Source organism: Myodes glareolus, chromosome 22, assembly GCF_982192425.1.
Source record: "Myodes glareolus chromosome 22, mMyoGla1.1, whole genome shotgun sequence".
Taxonomy (NCBI): Eukaryota; Metazoa; Chordata; class Mammalia; order Rodentia; family Cricetidae; genus Myodes; species Myodes glareolus.
In genome coordinates this window covers 15922322-15936317 of record NC_142047.1, presented here as the reverse complement: position 1 = coordinate 15936317, position 13996 = coordinate 15922322, and the positions used below count along the sequence as shown (strand labels likewise).

At 45.0% G+C, this 13996-nt stretch overlaps 1 protein-coding gene across 1 annotated transcript in view; it reads left to right on the top strand.

Moving 5' to 3' along the window:
* Nucleotides 1–13996, top strand: part of N4bp1 (NEDD4 binding protein 1) — a 48863-nt gene continuing 34867 nt past the window's right edge. Inside the window, exon 1 of the mRNA XM_087900433.1 lies at nucleotides 1–395. Within this exon, the coding sequence (XP_087756559.1) occupies nucleotides 198–395 (198 nt within the window). The 5' untranslated portion in view covers nucleotides 1–197. The remainder of the gene's footprint in view (nucleotides 396–13996) is intronic.

The following is a 13996-nucleotide window of genomic DNA, read 5'->3' as shown; positions in this document are numbered from 1 at the left end:
GTGGCGGCGGGGCGGCCGGGAGTCACTGCCCGCAGTTGCTAAGCTGCGGCGGCCTCGTCGGGATGGTGTAGCGGGGCCTGTGGACGGGCGAGGCGGCCGGCGCGGCCCACGCCTCCCGAGCGGCTCGGTGCAGTGGCGGCACGCTGAGGGGGCGTCGCCGCCGCCGGCCCCCGGCGCCACGGGAGGCCGCGCCCGCCATGGCGGCCCGGGTGGTGCTGGACGAGTTCACGGCGCCCGCCGAGAAGGCGGCGCTGCTGGAGCGGAGCCGCGGCCGCATCGAGGCTCTGTTCGGCGTGGGCCTGGCGGTGCTCGGCGCCCTCGGGGCGGAGGAGCCGCTGCCCGCGCGTATCTGGCTGCAGCTCCGCGGCGCGCAGGAGGCGGTGCACAGCGCCAAGGTGAGTCCGGCCTGGCTCTCCGGGTCGCGCGCGCGGGGCTTAGGGCTTTTATCCCGGGAGCCTCAGTGTCCCCGTTTGTGAGGGGCGCTGCGAAAGCCTCTCTCTTCCTAGTCCCTCGCGAAGAGGAGAGTGGGCGAGGTGCGCCGAACGCCCGGCCATCGGGCCCGGGGCACGCGCGCTGCGCGGTCGCACTGCTCCTCCAGTCCCTTGGATATGCGCAAGGCTCGACGCTCCTGGTGGCTTTGCACCGTCTAGGCCGCCACGGCATGGTTTCTGAACCCTTTGGAGACCTTAGGCCCTTTTGGAAATTAGGACGGGGAAGCATAACCGTAAGTCACGACCAGACCCTTCGGTAGGATGTTAAAGTAGCTGCGTTCAGAATAGCATTATTCCTGTATTGTTGATGGTCTACGATTTTATGATGCTTGTAACACATCTGAAAGGAATAACGCAGTGTTTAAAACTCCAGCGCGGACGGTGTGCTAGGACTCTTTCCTTGTATTAAACGAACAGCTGGAGAAACTGAAACTGAGCGGTGACTCACCTTGTGTCTAAGCAGTGTTTCAGACCTTATACCAGCTCAACACCGCCATCAGCCCCTCCCTCTCGTCAGAAAACAGTTGCAGAATGTGCTCGGGAAGCCTTAGATGCCTACAAAATCTCTTTGAGCCAATGAGATAGCCAGGTAGTCGACAGGTTGCCTGGGGAAAGGACATTTTAGTTAGGTTTCTATGCAAGAGAGTCCTACAAGACCTGTGTGGGAGAAGGCCAGATGACCTAAGCTGTAGTGTATAGCATCCTAAGCTGCAGGGGAGGAGTAGGAAGTTGAGGGATAAGGTGGTGCTTCCTCTCCTGTGGTATTTGGAGGGTCAGATCTGGGAACTTAGGAGAAAACCCCTCACTGCACCCCCCGGTGTGAAGTCACCAGCTTTCCAAAGCCTGGTATCTTGAGCTTTATTTCCTGAACGCCTTCAGGTGCCCATGTTACTCCTCCAGACTTTCCCATCCGTAGGTTCCATAATTTAGGGGTAAGGTATTTGTTTTTTAGAACCCATGTGGATGACGCTTGTCAAACAACTTGGCTCTGGTGACGCCCTTTTTACATCCGATATCATAAATTTCACATCACCTTTGAGTGATTGTAGCTCCTGATGTAGTTAGATTTAATTTTTTAAAAAAAGATGCGTGTGTGTAACGCGAGTAGTCTATAAGGCACAGTGTGGGCTGGAGTCATTGATGTTGGGTCAAATTGGTTTTCCCATGTAGTTCCTTGAATGGGCCATCTGATTCCGAACAAATTGCTGTTTCTCTCCTTCGCCCTCAGCACCCACTCTTTAGCCTGTCAGTTCTAAATATTCCACCATGCACCCATTCTTCTCCTTCCCCTGGCCTTTATTTCAGCTAAGACTTTTGTTCCCGGTGTCCCTTCTAGCTCCATTGCTTTGGTGGCAATGCTCCCTGCCTCCTAGTTCACTTTATATTAGACTGTTGTTCTTCAGAAAGTCCTTCTTGCATGCTGGAACCTGGTAAGGCTTCCTGTCTTTAAGAACACCGTTTGTAGGACAGTCTTGCTCTGGTGACTGGCTGGACTTGAGTTAGCAGTCCTAGCCTTGCCTCTGAGCTCTGAGATTACAGGCATGTGCCACCTCAGGGCACTTACTAATCCTGTGTCATCTTGTTTTCTGCCGTATGTGGTAGCGGCGCTCTCCTAGACTTCCACAACAGGCTAGTCTCTCTTTGCTGTGTGTTGGACTAATCCTGTTTCTGCTCTTTTTGAGGCCACCCTAGAGGTGCTTCCCTTCCACCTTGCCTATCCTGCCAAACCCATCCAACCCCAGTTCTCTAGTGTGTCTGCTGGTGCCACACAGTGTAGCACAGCCAGCAGGAAAGGTGTGGCACATGGTATTTCGGTAATGGTAATGTCACCTGCCCTGTTATCTTTTCAACAGGTGTTACTCATACCGTAACCTAACCTCTTACGAGAACCCTTCTTCCGCTCCCTTGAGATTCATGGGAAGAGTTGACTGGCACATTCAAGGGCAGTTTGTTTTACTTTGTAACTTTTGTGGGGGAGGGACCATTAACTTGTTACACAGAGAAATGGCATTGAGGGGGAAACTCAGCAAAGAAATGTTCAGCCAGGCTGCTGTGGTGAAACACACTGTAGTCCCTGAACTCTGGAGGCTGAGGTGTGAGGGTGGTGGTTTGCGGCCAGCCTGAGCTCCTCAGAGAACCCCAGTCTCACAGACAGAAGTGTTTATTTTTGATACTGCTGGGGCTCAGACTCAGGGCCTTGTATGCACAATCTAGATAAGCCCTTTTCCATGGAGCTACACCCCCAGCCCAAGAGGAGTTTTAAAAAGCTCCTGTTACCTCTATAAAATAAGGGGTCAAGGGGCATAGCTCAGTGGTAGAGTGATTTGTTGCTTCAATCCCTGGGGTCAGGAAAGAAAATGGGAGGCCAGGTAGGCTGCCTGCTCCAGATTGGGTTTGTTACAATATAACTGTGAGAATGGCCTGTGAATTAGGCCTCCAGCAGTCAGGGAGGCAAGTGGGAGCCACTCTTTGGAGTGATAATGCCCTGGAGGCTCAAGACAGGCAGCGACAAACCTAGTCCCTGTTGGAGGAGGCAGCACTTTAGGTGGACTTTGAAAAGCCAGAAAACAGCATATGAGGTGGCACGTCATGACAGCATATCAAGGTCCTTTGTGAGCGATGCTGGGCAACACATTTGCTCAGCTCAAGACCTTGGATATTCAGGAGGGAGTTAGTGAGGGTTTTGGCAGGGAAAGAGTTTGTCTGAAATTCTTGACTGATAATTTGAAGGCCAGAGGAGAACCAATAGTGAAAGGAATACTGTTTTACGTTGCACTGGACTTGGGTGGGATGGTAAGGGAGGTAGGGATTTAGGGTATTTAAACCTTGATAGCTGGAAGGAGTGGCTCATATTCTTTGACCTCTTGGTGATGAGGTTTCCTGGGTAGTCAACTTTTAAAACTTTCATTTACTTACTTCTTAAAGACAAAGTCTTATTGTGTAGCTCTGGCTGACTTCCAACTGGAGATCCTCCTGCCTCTGTTCCTCAACACTGGGAGTATGGACATATGCCACAACGACTAGCTGGCAGTAGCATTTGGGGAAAAGCTCACCTGTGAGGGAGTCAATGTGTGGTTGTCCCTTACCCTCAAGGATCCTGTGGCCCAGTAGGAGAGATATGCAGAAAGAAGACAGGGTGATTCACTTGCCGTGTGTTCAAAGTGTTGCAGTAACAAGAGAAAGGAAAGGCTTCTATGATCACCGAGGCTCCACTTGGGTGAAGGAAGGGAACGTGGGCAAAGTCACAGGTATTTGAAAGGTGCAGTTTTACTCAGTTCCTTGAGTAAAGAGAGCAAGGAGGAAATTTTCCAAGGTAGCAAGAGTGTCTGGGGCCTGCTGACAGGTGTGGAAAGTCTTGACTGGGAATGATGTAGCTACAAAACGCCACAGCGTTTCCCTCTGGACTGGATGCTCTGCAGTGATGCAGGGACAGATGTGGTGAGTGAAGTCCAGCAACTTCCATACTAATTTGACTCTACTCTGGGGACTTAAGAGGTAAGGTATGCCCTGGCTAGTTTTATGTCAACTTGATGCAAGCTAGAGTCATCGGAGAGGAGGGAATCTTATTTGGGAAAGTGTGTCCATAAGATCAGGCTGTAGGCAAGCCTGTAGAGCATTTTCTTAATTAGTTATTGATAGAGGAGGGCTCAGACCATTATGGGTTGGGTCGTCTCTGGGCTGGTGGTCCTGGGTTCTATAAGAAAGCAGACTGAGCAAGCCTTGGGAAGCAAGTCAGTAAGCAGCACTACTCCATGACCTCTGCATCAGCTCCTGTCTCCATCTTCCCACCTTGTTTGAGTTCCTGCCCTGACTTCCCCCAGTGGACTGTGATCCATTCTGTGTAAGCCAAATAAGCCCTTTTCTCCCCACTCTGCTTTTGGTCGTGGTGGTTCATCCCAGTAATAGTGACCGTAACGAAGATAGTATGAGAAGATAGAAAACCTGGAGAGGACTTACTCATTGGGTGCAGTAAGGAGGAACAAACATATATTTTTAATTCCATGTAAAAGTATCAACACAAACTTTGTGTTATTGTATTCTTTTCTTTTTTGTTCTTAAGATTATGTAGCCCAAAATAGCTTGGAGCCCTCAGTTTTCCTGCCTCAGCCTCTCCCATGGGATAACAACATCTGGCCACATTGATGCTCTTCCTAAAGTCCTCCACACAAAACACAGTTGCCAGCGGAAATAAGAGATTGTTTACTCTGAGCCAAGTATGAGTGACAATGGCCTAGGAACACATTCTGGTTGCCCTGAACAACTTGTCTTTTTTTTGTTGTTTGTTTGTTTTTTGAGACAGGTTTTCTCTTTGTAGCCCTAGCCATTCTGAACCAGGCTGGCCTTGAACTCAGTGATTTGTCTGTATCTGCCTCCCAAGTGCTGGGATTAAAGGGGTGTACCACCACCACTAGGCTGAATAACATGTCTTAACATGGAAAGAGTTACGTAAACTTTCATTATCAGAACAAAAGACAGTCATAAATCTTCTGACTCTGGTAGCACACACTGAAATCCCAGCACTCTGAGGCAGAGGCAAGGAGGATCACCATAGATTCTTAGCCAGCCTGGACTGTATGGTCACTGTCTAAACCAACCAACCAAACAAACAAACAAAACAAAAAAAAACAACAACGGGGGGTCAATTGTCAAGGAAGTTTTCAGGTATGTTGTTGAGAACTTAAGACGGGGAAATCTGTAGGTCTCAAGTGTTGTTTGTTTGATAGAGTGGTCTTAGCCTTTGGGAGTGGTGGAAGCTAGTGTCCTGCTAAGTTAATACACCCCCAAAGCTTTACCTGTAGTTAAAAAGATGCAGGTGGACAGTGAATGGCCACTGAAGGGACTAAAGATTGCCTTAGCTCTACAGTGTCAACTTTCTAAAATCAGACTCGATTCTTCAGCATACCCACCTCCCAGGAGGGATGACAATTTCAGTTTACAAGATATGTATTGTAATAAAATCCCACCCCACATATTGAATAAAATATGTCAGTGATTCAGGTGGAGCTTTTGAACTGCCCTTCTAATCTCTGCTTTAGAAAGTCTAACATAGGGACCAGACGGAGTCAGGAACAGTGAACTTAGAGTATCACTGGACCTTGGAACTGGCAGGTGATATTTCCCTGGTGGAGGAGTGAGTTCCATCCAGGTATCACAGTTAAAAGGACCTAAGTACAGTTTAGCAAGGCAGAGCAGGGCTCAGGAGTTGTGTCTGAAGAGTCCCCATGTTTGAGTGCACACAAGGAGGTAGAAAGGCTGAATGAAAGCAGAAGGGAAAAGAGGAGGACCAGGTTAGACTGTCATGCCAGCTGGCCTCTTTGTACCAGGTCCTTGTTTGCTTAGAGAGTGATACCTGATTCATGAGTGAACAGTAGACTTGTTCATGGAGGAAGTAATTTAGATGTACAGTCGGGTAGTATTGTGTGGACCTTTTGTGTTGATGTTACCAGAAAGAAATGTGGTAGCTTTTTTGCATTTCCTAGAATGATACTCCACCCCCCCCCATATAGTTGTGAAAATCATCTTAAGAAACAGTGGTTGGCTCAGTGTCTTTTATGGGTAATAACTTTGGGGTTATTCCAGAATGTTGAAACGGGAGCTACTCATTGCTGTCACTGTAGCTTCCCCTTCCCAGTTCTCTTCCCAGCCAGTGTTGTAGGATTTGCTTTAAAATTGCATTTACTTACTAGTTTTGTCAGAGCACTTTATGCCGTAGACTGCTTGGGGGTCAGGGGTTAAATTGTCAAAGCTGGTTCTCTCCCTCTACCATATAGATCCTGGGGATTGAACTCAAGTCATCAGGCTTGGTGGTAGGTAACTTTACTTGCTGAGGCATTTTGCAGACTCGATTGTAGGTTTTTTTTTTTAAAGATGTATTTATCTTTCAAAGATGTTATGTGTATGAGTATTTTGCCATTGTGTATGCCAGTGTGCCATGTGCATGCCTGGCACTGATAGAGGTCAGAGGTCATCAGATTCCCCGGAACTGGTGTTATTGGTAATTGTAAGCCACCATGTAGGTAAATCAAGGTTCACTATCTTGTTTTTTGCTAGCATTTTGCTAAGTTAATATTATTGTATAAAGTTAGCTTTCTTAAATTTCAAATGAAGTTATGGGGGAAAATTAATTAAGGAACTGCTCTGTTGTTCTTGTTAAACTTCTATAAAAATTATAATTTTAAACTCCTATAAAAATTATAATTGTGAGGGTGGGTATGGTGTGTGTGTGTATGTGTGTGTGTGTGTGTGTGTGTGTGTGTGTGTGTGTACATGCCACAGTGTGCATAGGGAAGTCAGAGTACAACTTGGTGAAATGGATTCTCTCCTTTACCTGAATTCTGGTGATTAATTTAGGTCATGCTTGTACTACAAGTACCTTTATCCATAGAGCATCTCTCTAGCCCTGTTGTTATAGTTATTCATGAGACAGAGTGTCACTATTTAGACCAGGCTGGCCGAGATCTGTCTGTGCTATTCACCCCGCAACACACACATCTCATGGGGCATTAAAGACTCTTAACCCTGGTTTTTGGTTTTTGTTTTTTTGTTTGTTTGTTTGTTTTTAATATAAAGTCTCACCATGTATGCCTGACTGGCCTGGAACTCACAAAGCTCTACCTGCCTCTGCCACCTTAGGCTGGGATTAAAGAGATGTACCACTACACCCAGCATTCTGGTGTTTTTTTTTTTAATTAAGAGAATAAGATTGCTGTTTTGTTGCTATAGGTAGATTAATGCATATTGATGTATCTCTTAATAAAATTCTTCCAGTAATAGATGCCTATACAGATAGGGACTTACAATTTTTTTTTCCATTTGAGAAGTCTAAAGATGGCCAAGCATTTGTGATACACACCTGTAATAACATTTATTAAGGAGGCTGAGGCGGGGGTGTGACAAATTTGAGGTCTCCTTGGGCTGTGTAGTGACTTGGAGACCAGCTTGGGTAACTTACTGAGACTTTGTCCTCAACCAAAAAAAATTGTAAAGGAGTTTGTAGAGGGCTTGCCTAGCATGTACAAGAAGACCCTGTGTTTAATCCTGAGAAGACAAAGAGGGGAAGGAAAGTGAGGATAAGTAAGTCTCAGTAGTGGCTACGATTTGGTCCCATCATCGCAGAGTGACTCGCTGTCACAGCTATCACGGCTTTGACTTAAGAAAAAAAATACAGAGGTACCATCTTTCAGAAAACCTTAACATATTCTTTGCCTGCCTCTATTGGCTATAACAATGTCATGTGATCACTGCTAGTATCAAACTAGAAAATTTTCATTTATGACCCAGGTATATTGCTGCCCTGACCAGAATCTGAATTTTGTAATCAAGGAAACAGAAAACGGATATTGATAGCTTGGCTGGCATGTCTTATTACGTGCTTTTTTTTGATTTATTTATTTATTTGTTTATTTATTAATTATGTATACAGTGTTCTGTCTGCATGTACATCTGTAGGCCAGAAGAGGGCACCAGACCCCATTTCAGATTGTTGTGAGCCATTATGTGGTTGCTGGGAATTGAACTCAGGACCTCTGGAAGAACAGCCAGTGCTCTTAACCTCTGAACCATCTCTCCAACCCCTTATTACATGCTTTTAACAGGTACCCTCATTCCTGTCAACTGTTTTAACTCATCAGGGAACCAGCTGGAAAGGTGTCTCTGAGAGTGTCCAGTACAAGTACTGAGGGAGTAAGTCTGCGTATTGAAGACTGACTGGTTCAGGTCCTGTAGAGCAGTGAGTTTCTGTGCCTTAATATAGATGACATGTCAGAAAGACCATTCATCTAGATGTACAGGCCTTCTTGCATGTTTTTGTTTTCACCTTCCTTCCTTCCTTTTTTTTTGGAAAAAAGGATCTCCTTGCTGGGCAGTGGTGGTACACTTCTCTAATTCCACCCCTTAGATGGTAGAGGCTAGCAGATCTCTGAGAGTTCAAGACTAACCTGGTCTACAGAGCAAGCTCTAGACAACTAGAGCTACACAGAGAAACCCTGTCTTGAAAAATCAAGAGATAGAAAGAAAAAAGAAGAAAAGGGAGGGAGTGTCTCCTATAGCCCAAGCTAACCTAGAACTCCATGTAGCCAAGGCTATACTTTCAGGACCCTTGAACTCCTAACCATCCTACCTTCTTCATCCTTAGTGCTGAGATTTCCAGCGTGCACCACCATACTTGGCTTTTTTCTTCTTTGTGTGATGCTGGGTTTGGAACATAGGGCCTAGTTCATATGAGCAAGAGCTATGACACTGAGCTGTCCCAGCCACAAACCAGAGTCTCTTAATCTCATCTGAAAGTAGATTCTAATATCTGCTGGACAGACAACCACATGATCGTACTCTAAAGGTCAGATTGCTGCTAGAGGTGCTCAGAACACACTCATGCACATAGAGGTACATTTGAGACTGGTGGACTGGTCCTTGGCCCTGGCAAGGGGACAGGTGGAGCTGGGGTCAGTGCAGTACACCTGTAATCACCAGCACTCAGGAAGCTGCAGGAGGGTTCTTTGAGATCAGGGAGCCATCTCAAGGAAAAGGCCAGGAGTGACAAGACACAAAGAAAGCAGCAGAGAAAGCAGCACCTTCCTGCTGCTGAGGATTCATTCTGGGACCAAAAATGAGACAAACTTGTCTTTAAACAGGTAACCAGATGCCTTTTGGGGGTCACAGTGGCTAGTTTCTCTAACAGGTGAGTGCGCTCGGGCATCTTAATGGATCCTACAAACTCCCAAAGGGTAAAACACCTTTTGAAGTTTACAAGCGGACTTTCAGACAGGCAGGGAGCTCATGACCCAGAACTAGCTAGCAAGACCATAAATATAGTTCAGAGAACTTTGAGGATCCAAAGACCTGGATGAAGAAAAAGTACTGGAACCAGGCATTTAATCCAGTGGTTCTGAATTTGGGAATCGAATGAACCTTTCACAGGGTCACCTAAGATCATAAGAAAACACAGATACTTACATTAAGATTCATAACAGTAGCAAAATTGCAGTTATGAAGTAGCACCAAAAATAATTTTGTGGTTGGGGGTCACCACAACATGAGGAACTATATTAAAGGGTTGCAGCGTAAAGGAAAGTTAAGAACCACTGCTTGAATATTAGCACTCAGGAAGCAAAGGCTGGCAGAGCTCTTGTTCAAGGTCAAACCTAGTCTACATAGTGTGTTCCAGGTCTTGATAATGAGACCCTGTCTCAAACAAAACAATAAAAAGAATGCTGGAATGAAGTTGCTGAGTGGGAGAATAAATTGGGTACCTAATGTCTTACAGAGCAAAGAAATTGTACTCTGTGGGGCTGTCTCTTCTACCAATTTATAGAGTTATCATCTTGATTAGCAAAGCTCCACATTTCAATTAATTAACTAATTTTTCTAAACAGTGTGCCAGTATCCAAGGCCAACCTGGAATTCTATGTAGATAAGGATGACCTTGAACTCTTTTTGAAAGATGCATTTTTTTATGTATATAGTATAAACATTTTGTTTGGATGTGCGTGTGTGTGTGTGTGTGTGTGCACGCGCGCACTGTGTGCATGCCTGGTGTCTTTGGAGGGCTGAAGAGGATACTGGATTTCTTATAACTGGAGTTATGGATCTTGTAGGTCTTTTGCAAGAGCAGTAAGTGCTCTTTAACTGCTGAGCCATCTCTTCAACCCCTGACCTTGATCCTCCTGCCTCCACTTTCTGAGTGCTGAGGTTACATGCATGTATTTTCATTTTTTTGATACAGTACTAAGATGCATGAATACTAGGTAAAGAGTGTGTGTGTGTGTGTGTATGTGTGTGTGTGTGTATGAGAGAGAGAGAGAGAGAGAGAGAGAGAGAGAGAGAACGAACTGGCTATAAGCGTTGCTTCTAAAACTGTAGCTTCCCAGTCCAGACTATAATTAGTAGCAAGATTAGTAATAAGTGGTATGTCAGGCAAAAGATACAGTTTCTAGAAAATTAAATAATTTGGGAATAGGCCAAAGAAATGGAAAAGCCATATTTTTTCTCACTTAGAAGTATTTATTTAATATTTTGCTCTGTAAACTTTGTATTTTGAGGTAGGTATTGCACTCATGCATTGTATTGTCCAGGATGGTTTTGGGATTACAGGCATGCATCACTATACTCAGTTTTCTACTGTTGGAATGGGACACACACATAACTTTCTGTCATTTTGGCCACTCTTTCTTAATTAATGTTTAGCCACATCATTATTACAAGATGTTGGTCCATGTTTCCAAACCATCTATAGGTATTGGTTAGACATGAAGTGATTTGTTTAGGGTTTCTCAGCAGTGATGCTGTGGGTCATGTGTGTGTGTGTGGAGGAGTGCACTATGTCTGTAGGATGATTAGCAGCATCTGTCTTCCATCCTCTAGGTACCAGAGATGCCAGAAACATCTCCTCAAGATGTGACAGTCAGGCATATCCCTTGATGCTGTAGATGCCCCGGAGAATTATGCCTGTTTGACAGTCACTGAATTTGATGGCTAAGAGCAGTTCTCATTCCCTAGAAATGTGCAGTCTACTGCACTTGTGATAAACATTACAATTTAATAAGACGCTCCTGTGTATATAAAGCAGAGATTAATATACACACTCTGATTCCTCACATGATTTTTTTGGACAAGAGTAGAGGAAGGAAAGGTTAAAGGACATAGCACAAATAAGTGGACATGCTAATTCAAACCAGAGGTCTTGAACAACCCCTTGGAACATGAATATTAGTTATGTGTAGTTAAACTTTCCTTTGGGCCACCAGCTCACAAATAATGACACTTATTACTAATTATCAAAGCACAGCCTATAGCTTAGGCTTGTTCCTAACTAGCTCTTGTAACTTAAATGAACCCGTGTCTATTAACTTACATCTTGCCATCTTGCACTTCTCCACCTAGATTCCACCTCTTCTTCCTTTCTCTCCCCAGGAAACTCCCCATGGGGCCTTTCCACCTGTTGGCCATTCACCTTTTATTACAACAACAGCAATACACCTTCACACAGTGTACAAATAGCTCACAACAGTCTTGCCCAGCAGGAAGCTTTCTAGAGTGCTTTCAGAAACACCTCTTATATTGTAACAAGGGGTAGACAAGTTATTGTATTGAGGACATAACAAAATTGATGGGTAGAAAGATGTTTGATTTATAGTTGATTCCAATGAAGCTTGGAGAGGCTAAGAGTGTAATTGAGAGAAAGCTACTTGGAGATAATTTTGAGAACTACCCTCCTCTGAGAGTCATAGAAAGTGATAGGCAAGGACTTGGGACATAGTCAGGAGAGGGAGAGGCACTCAGTAGTACCTCCTGGACAACCCAGCTTTCCTAGATGAGGAGCAGCACTCAGGTCCTGGGAGACCAGAGAGGCAGGTCTTTCGCTGATGAGGGTGGGGCAACAAGACTAGTTGTATTCCTCAGTCTGGGTCAGGAAGCGGCATATTTATGGATTAAAACAATGTGACTTCCACTTTGCTGGAGTGTACCTGGTTTATCTGAAAATAACGTCTACGCACCATGCACACCCCGGAGCCAGGGTCTGACTAAAGCCCAGCATGTGACTAGTGATTTGCTCATTTATTGTTTTCTGGGAAAGTGAAAGAAACCCGTCTAGGGTTATTGGAAAGGCTTTGCAGCAGTTCTGCCTTTAGATGGCTGCACCTGTGTCAGACCGTATCCATTGATAGCATGTCTGCACACCTGTGAAGAGATGTGCTTACTTACCAAAGGATGGGTTGCTGGAAAGTGTCATGTTTTTAACCCAAGTTGGAACACTTTGGTGTAGTTGTTCCTGACTGTATTCAAGTGATACCATTTGAATAGGAACAGAACCCAGCTTTTAAGTGGTTGGCTGTGAAATGGGGTCACAAGCTACTGTTTTCATAGACTGTGGAGGATCAAGATTGGGTTACCCTATACATTCACACCTGGTAGTAAGGCTGAAGGGAACCATCACATAGAACTGGGAACCCAAGGCATGTGTATGGACACTGTGATAGGAGGAGTGAAGAGGACTTGATGTGGACTGGGGTTAAGAGCACTTGCTTTTCTTGCAGTGGACCTAAGTTTGACTCCCAGCATCCAGGTTAGGTGGCTCATAGCTTCCTATAACTCCGATCTTAATTCCTTGATGGGAGCTGGGGGGATCATCAGATCATCAGCCCTTTTCTCCATAGGCACCTACATACTCACTGTGAACTTATAGAGAAGTCTCTGTGTGTGTATGTACACACACACACACACACACACACACACACACACACGTTTTTAGACAGTCTATGTGGCCATGGCTGTCCTTGAAACTCACTGTGTAGACCTGGCTGGTCTCATATCACAGAGATATGCCTACTTCTGCCTCCTGAGTGTTGGGATTGAAGATATGTGTATATATATACACCCCCTCTTTCTCTCTTTTTCTCACTTAAATAAGAGTCTGGTACCTGGGGAAAGGTGACATATTAGGGCATGACTTTAAAACTGGGGAGGAAGACTTTTTTTGTTTATTTTGTTTTTTAACCATTTATTTGTTATATTACTTTTTTGAGGCAAGATTTCATTCTGTAGCCCAGGCTAGTGTAGAATTCATGGCTGTACTCCAACCTCAACTGTGCTTATATTTAAAAGCCACCATATCTGGTGTTCTTATCTCTCTTTTTTGAGATGGGTTCTTGCTAAATTGTTCAGGCTGGTCCTGAATCCAGTGCTCCTGCTTCAGGCTGTTGAGTAGCTGAGACCCAGCCATGCAGGGTTTCACACACACTGGCCTGATATCTCTGATATCATTTGTGCATTTTTCACTAAGAGTAAAGGGGATGAGAGTAAAAATAATTGGGGTCTTGAAAATACTTTTGGGGGATGATAAGAATGAAGGATAAATTGTCTTGGAAAGCTTAAAGTTTTAGAGGTTGTCAGAATACAGAGACTGACAGGTTATCTGCACAGGAACATGTCTTGGGTAGGTCCTGAGTATGACTTTGGTGTTTTGTTTTTTCCTAGGAGTATTTGATAGACAGTGGAGAGAGTTGGGGGAAAAGTGAATATGGAAAATGCATTCCTAACTTGTCTATTACTAACATAGACAATAAATGGAGACATAATGTAGACCTATTGGAAATGAATAGGTCATTTGTTCTCTAAGGCTATACAGGGCATTTTTAATTTGTATATATGATATTGGATGCATATAAGTGCCTATAAGTAAAAATCTTACTTATTTTCCTAGAGATACTGTGGAACATTTTGTTTTTGAGTCAGGGTATCTTGTAGCCCAAGGAGATTTGGGTGACAGGTTTGCCACAGTGCCTGACCCTGGCATCTTAAGAGCTTCCTTGCCTTCATAGTTTGCCCCACCTCAGGGATGGGTAGTGGATTTGGGCGTCTGCAGACTGTGTGGGGATGCTTCAGGCGGCCTGCAGAGCGGCTCGGTTTCCTGTGCTTTACAGGCTGTCCTCTCTGTCATCAGAGCCCCTGACTGTGTGCTTTCCGGAGGAGGTAGAATGGTGAGCAGTGCTGGAGGAAGGCTTCCCCAG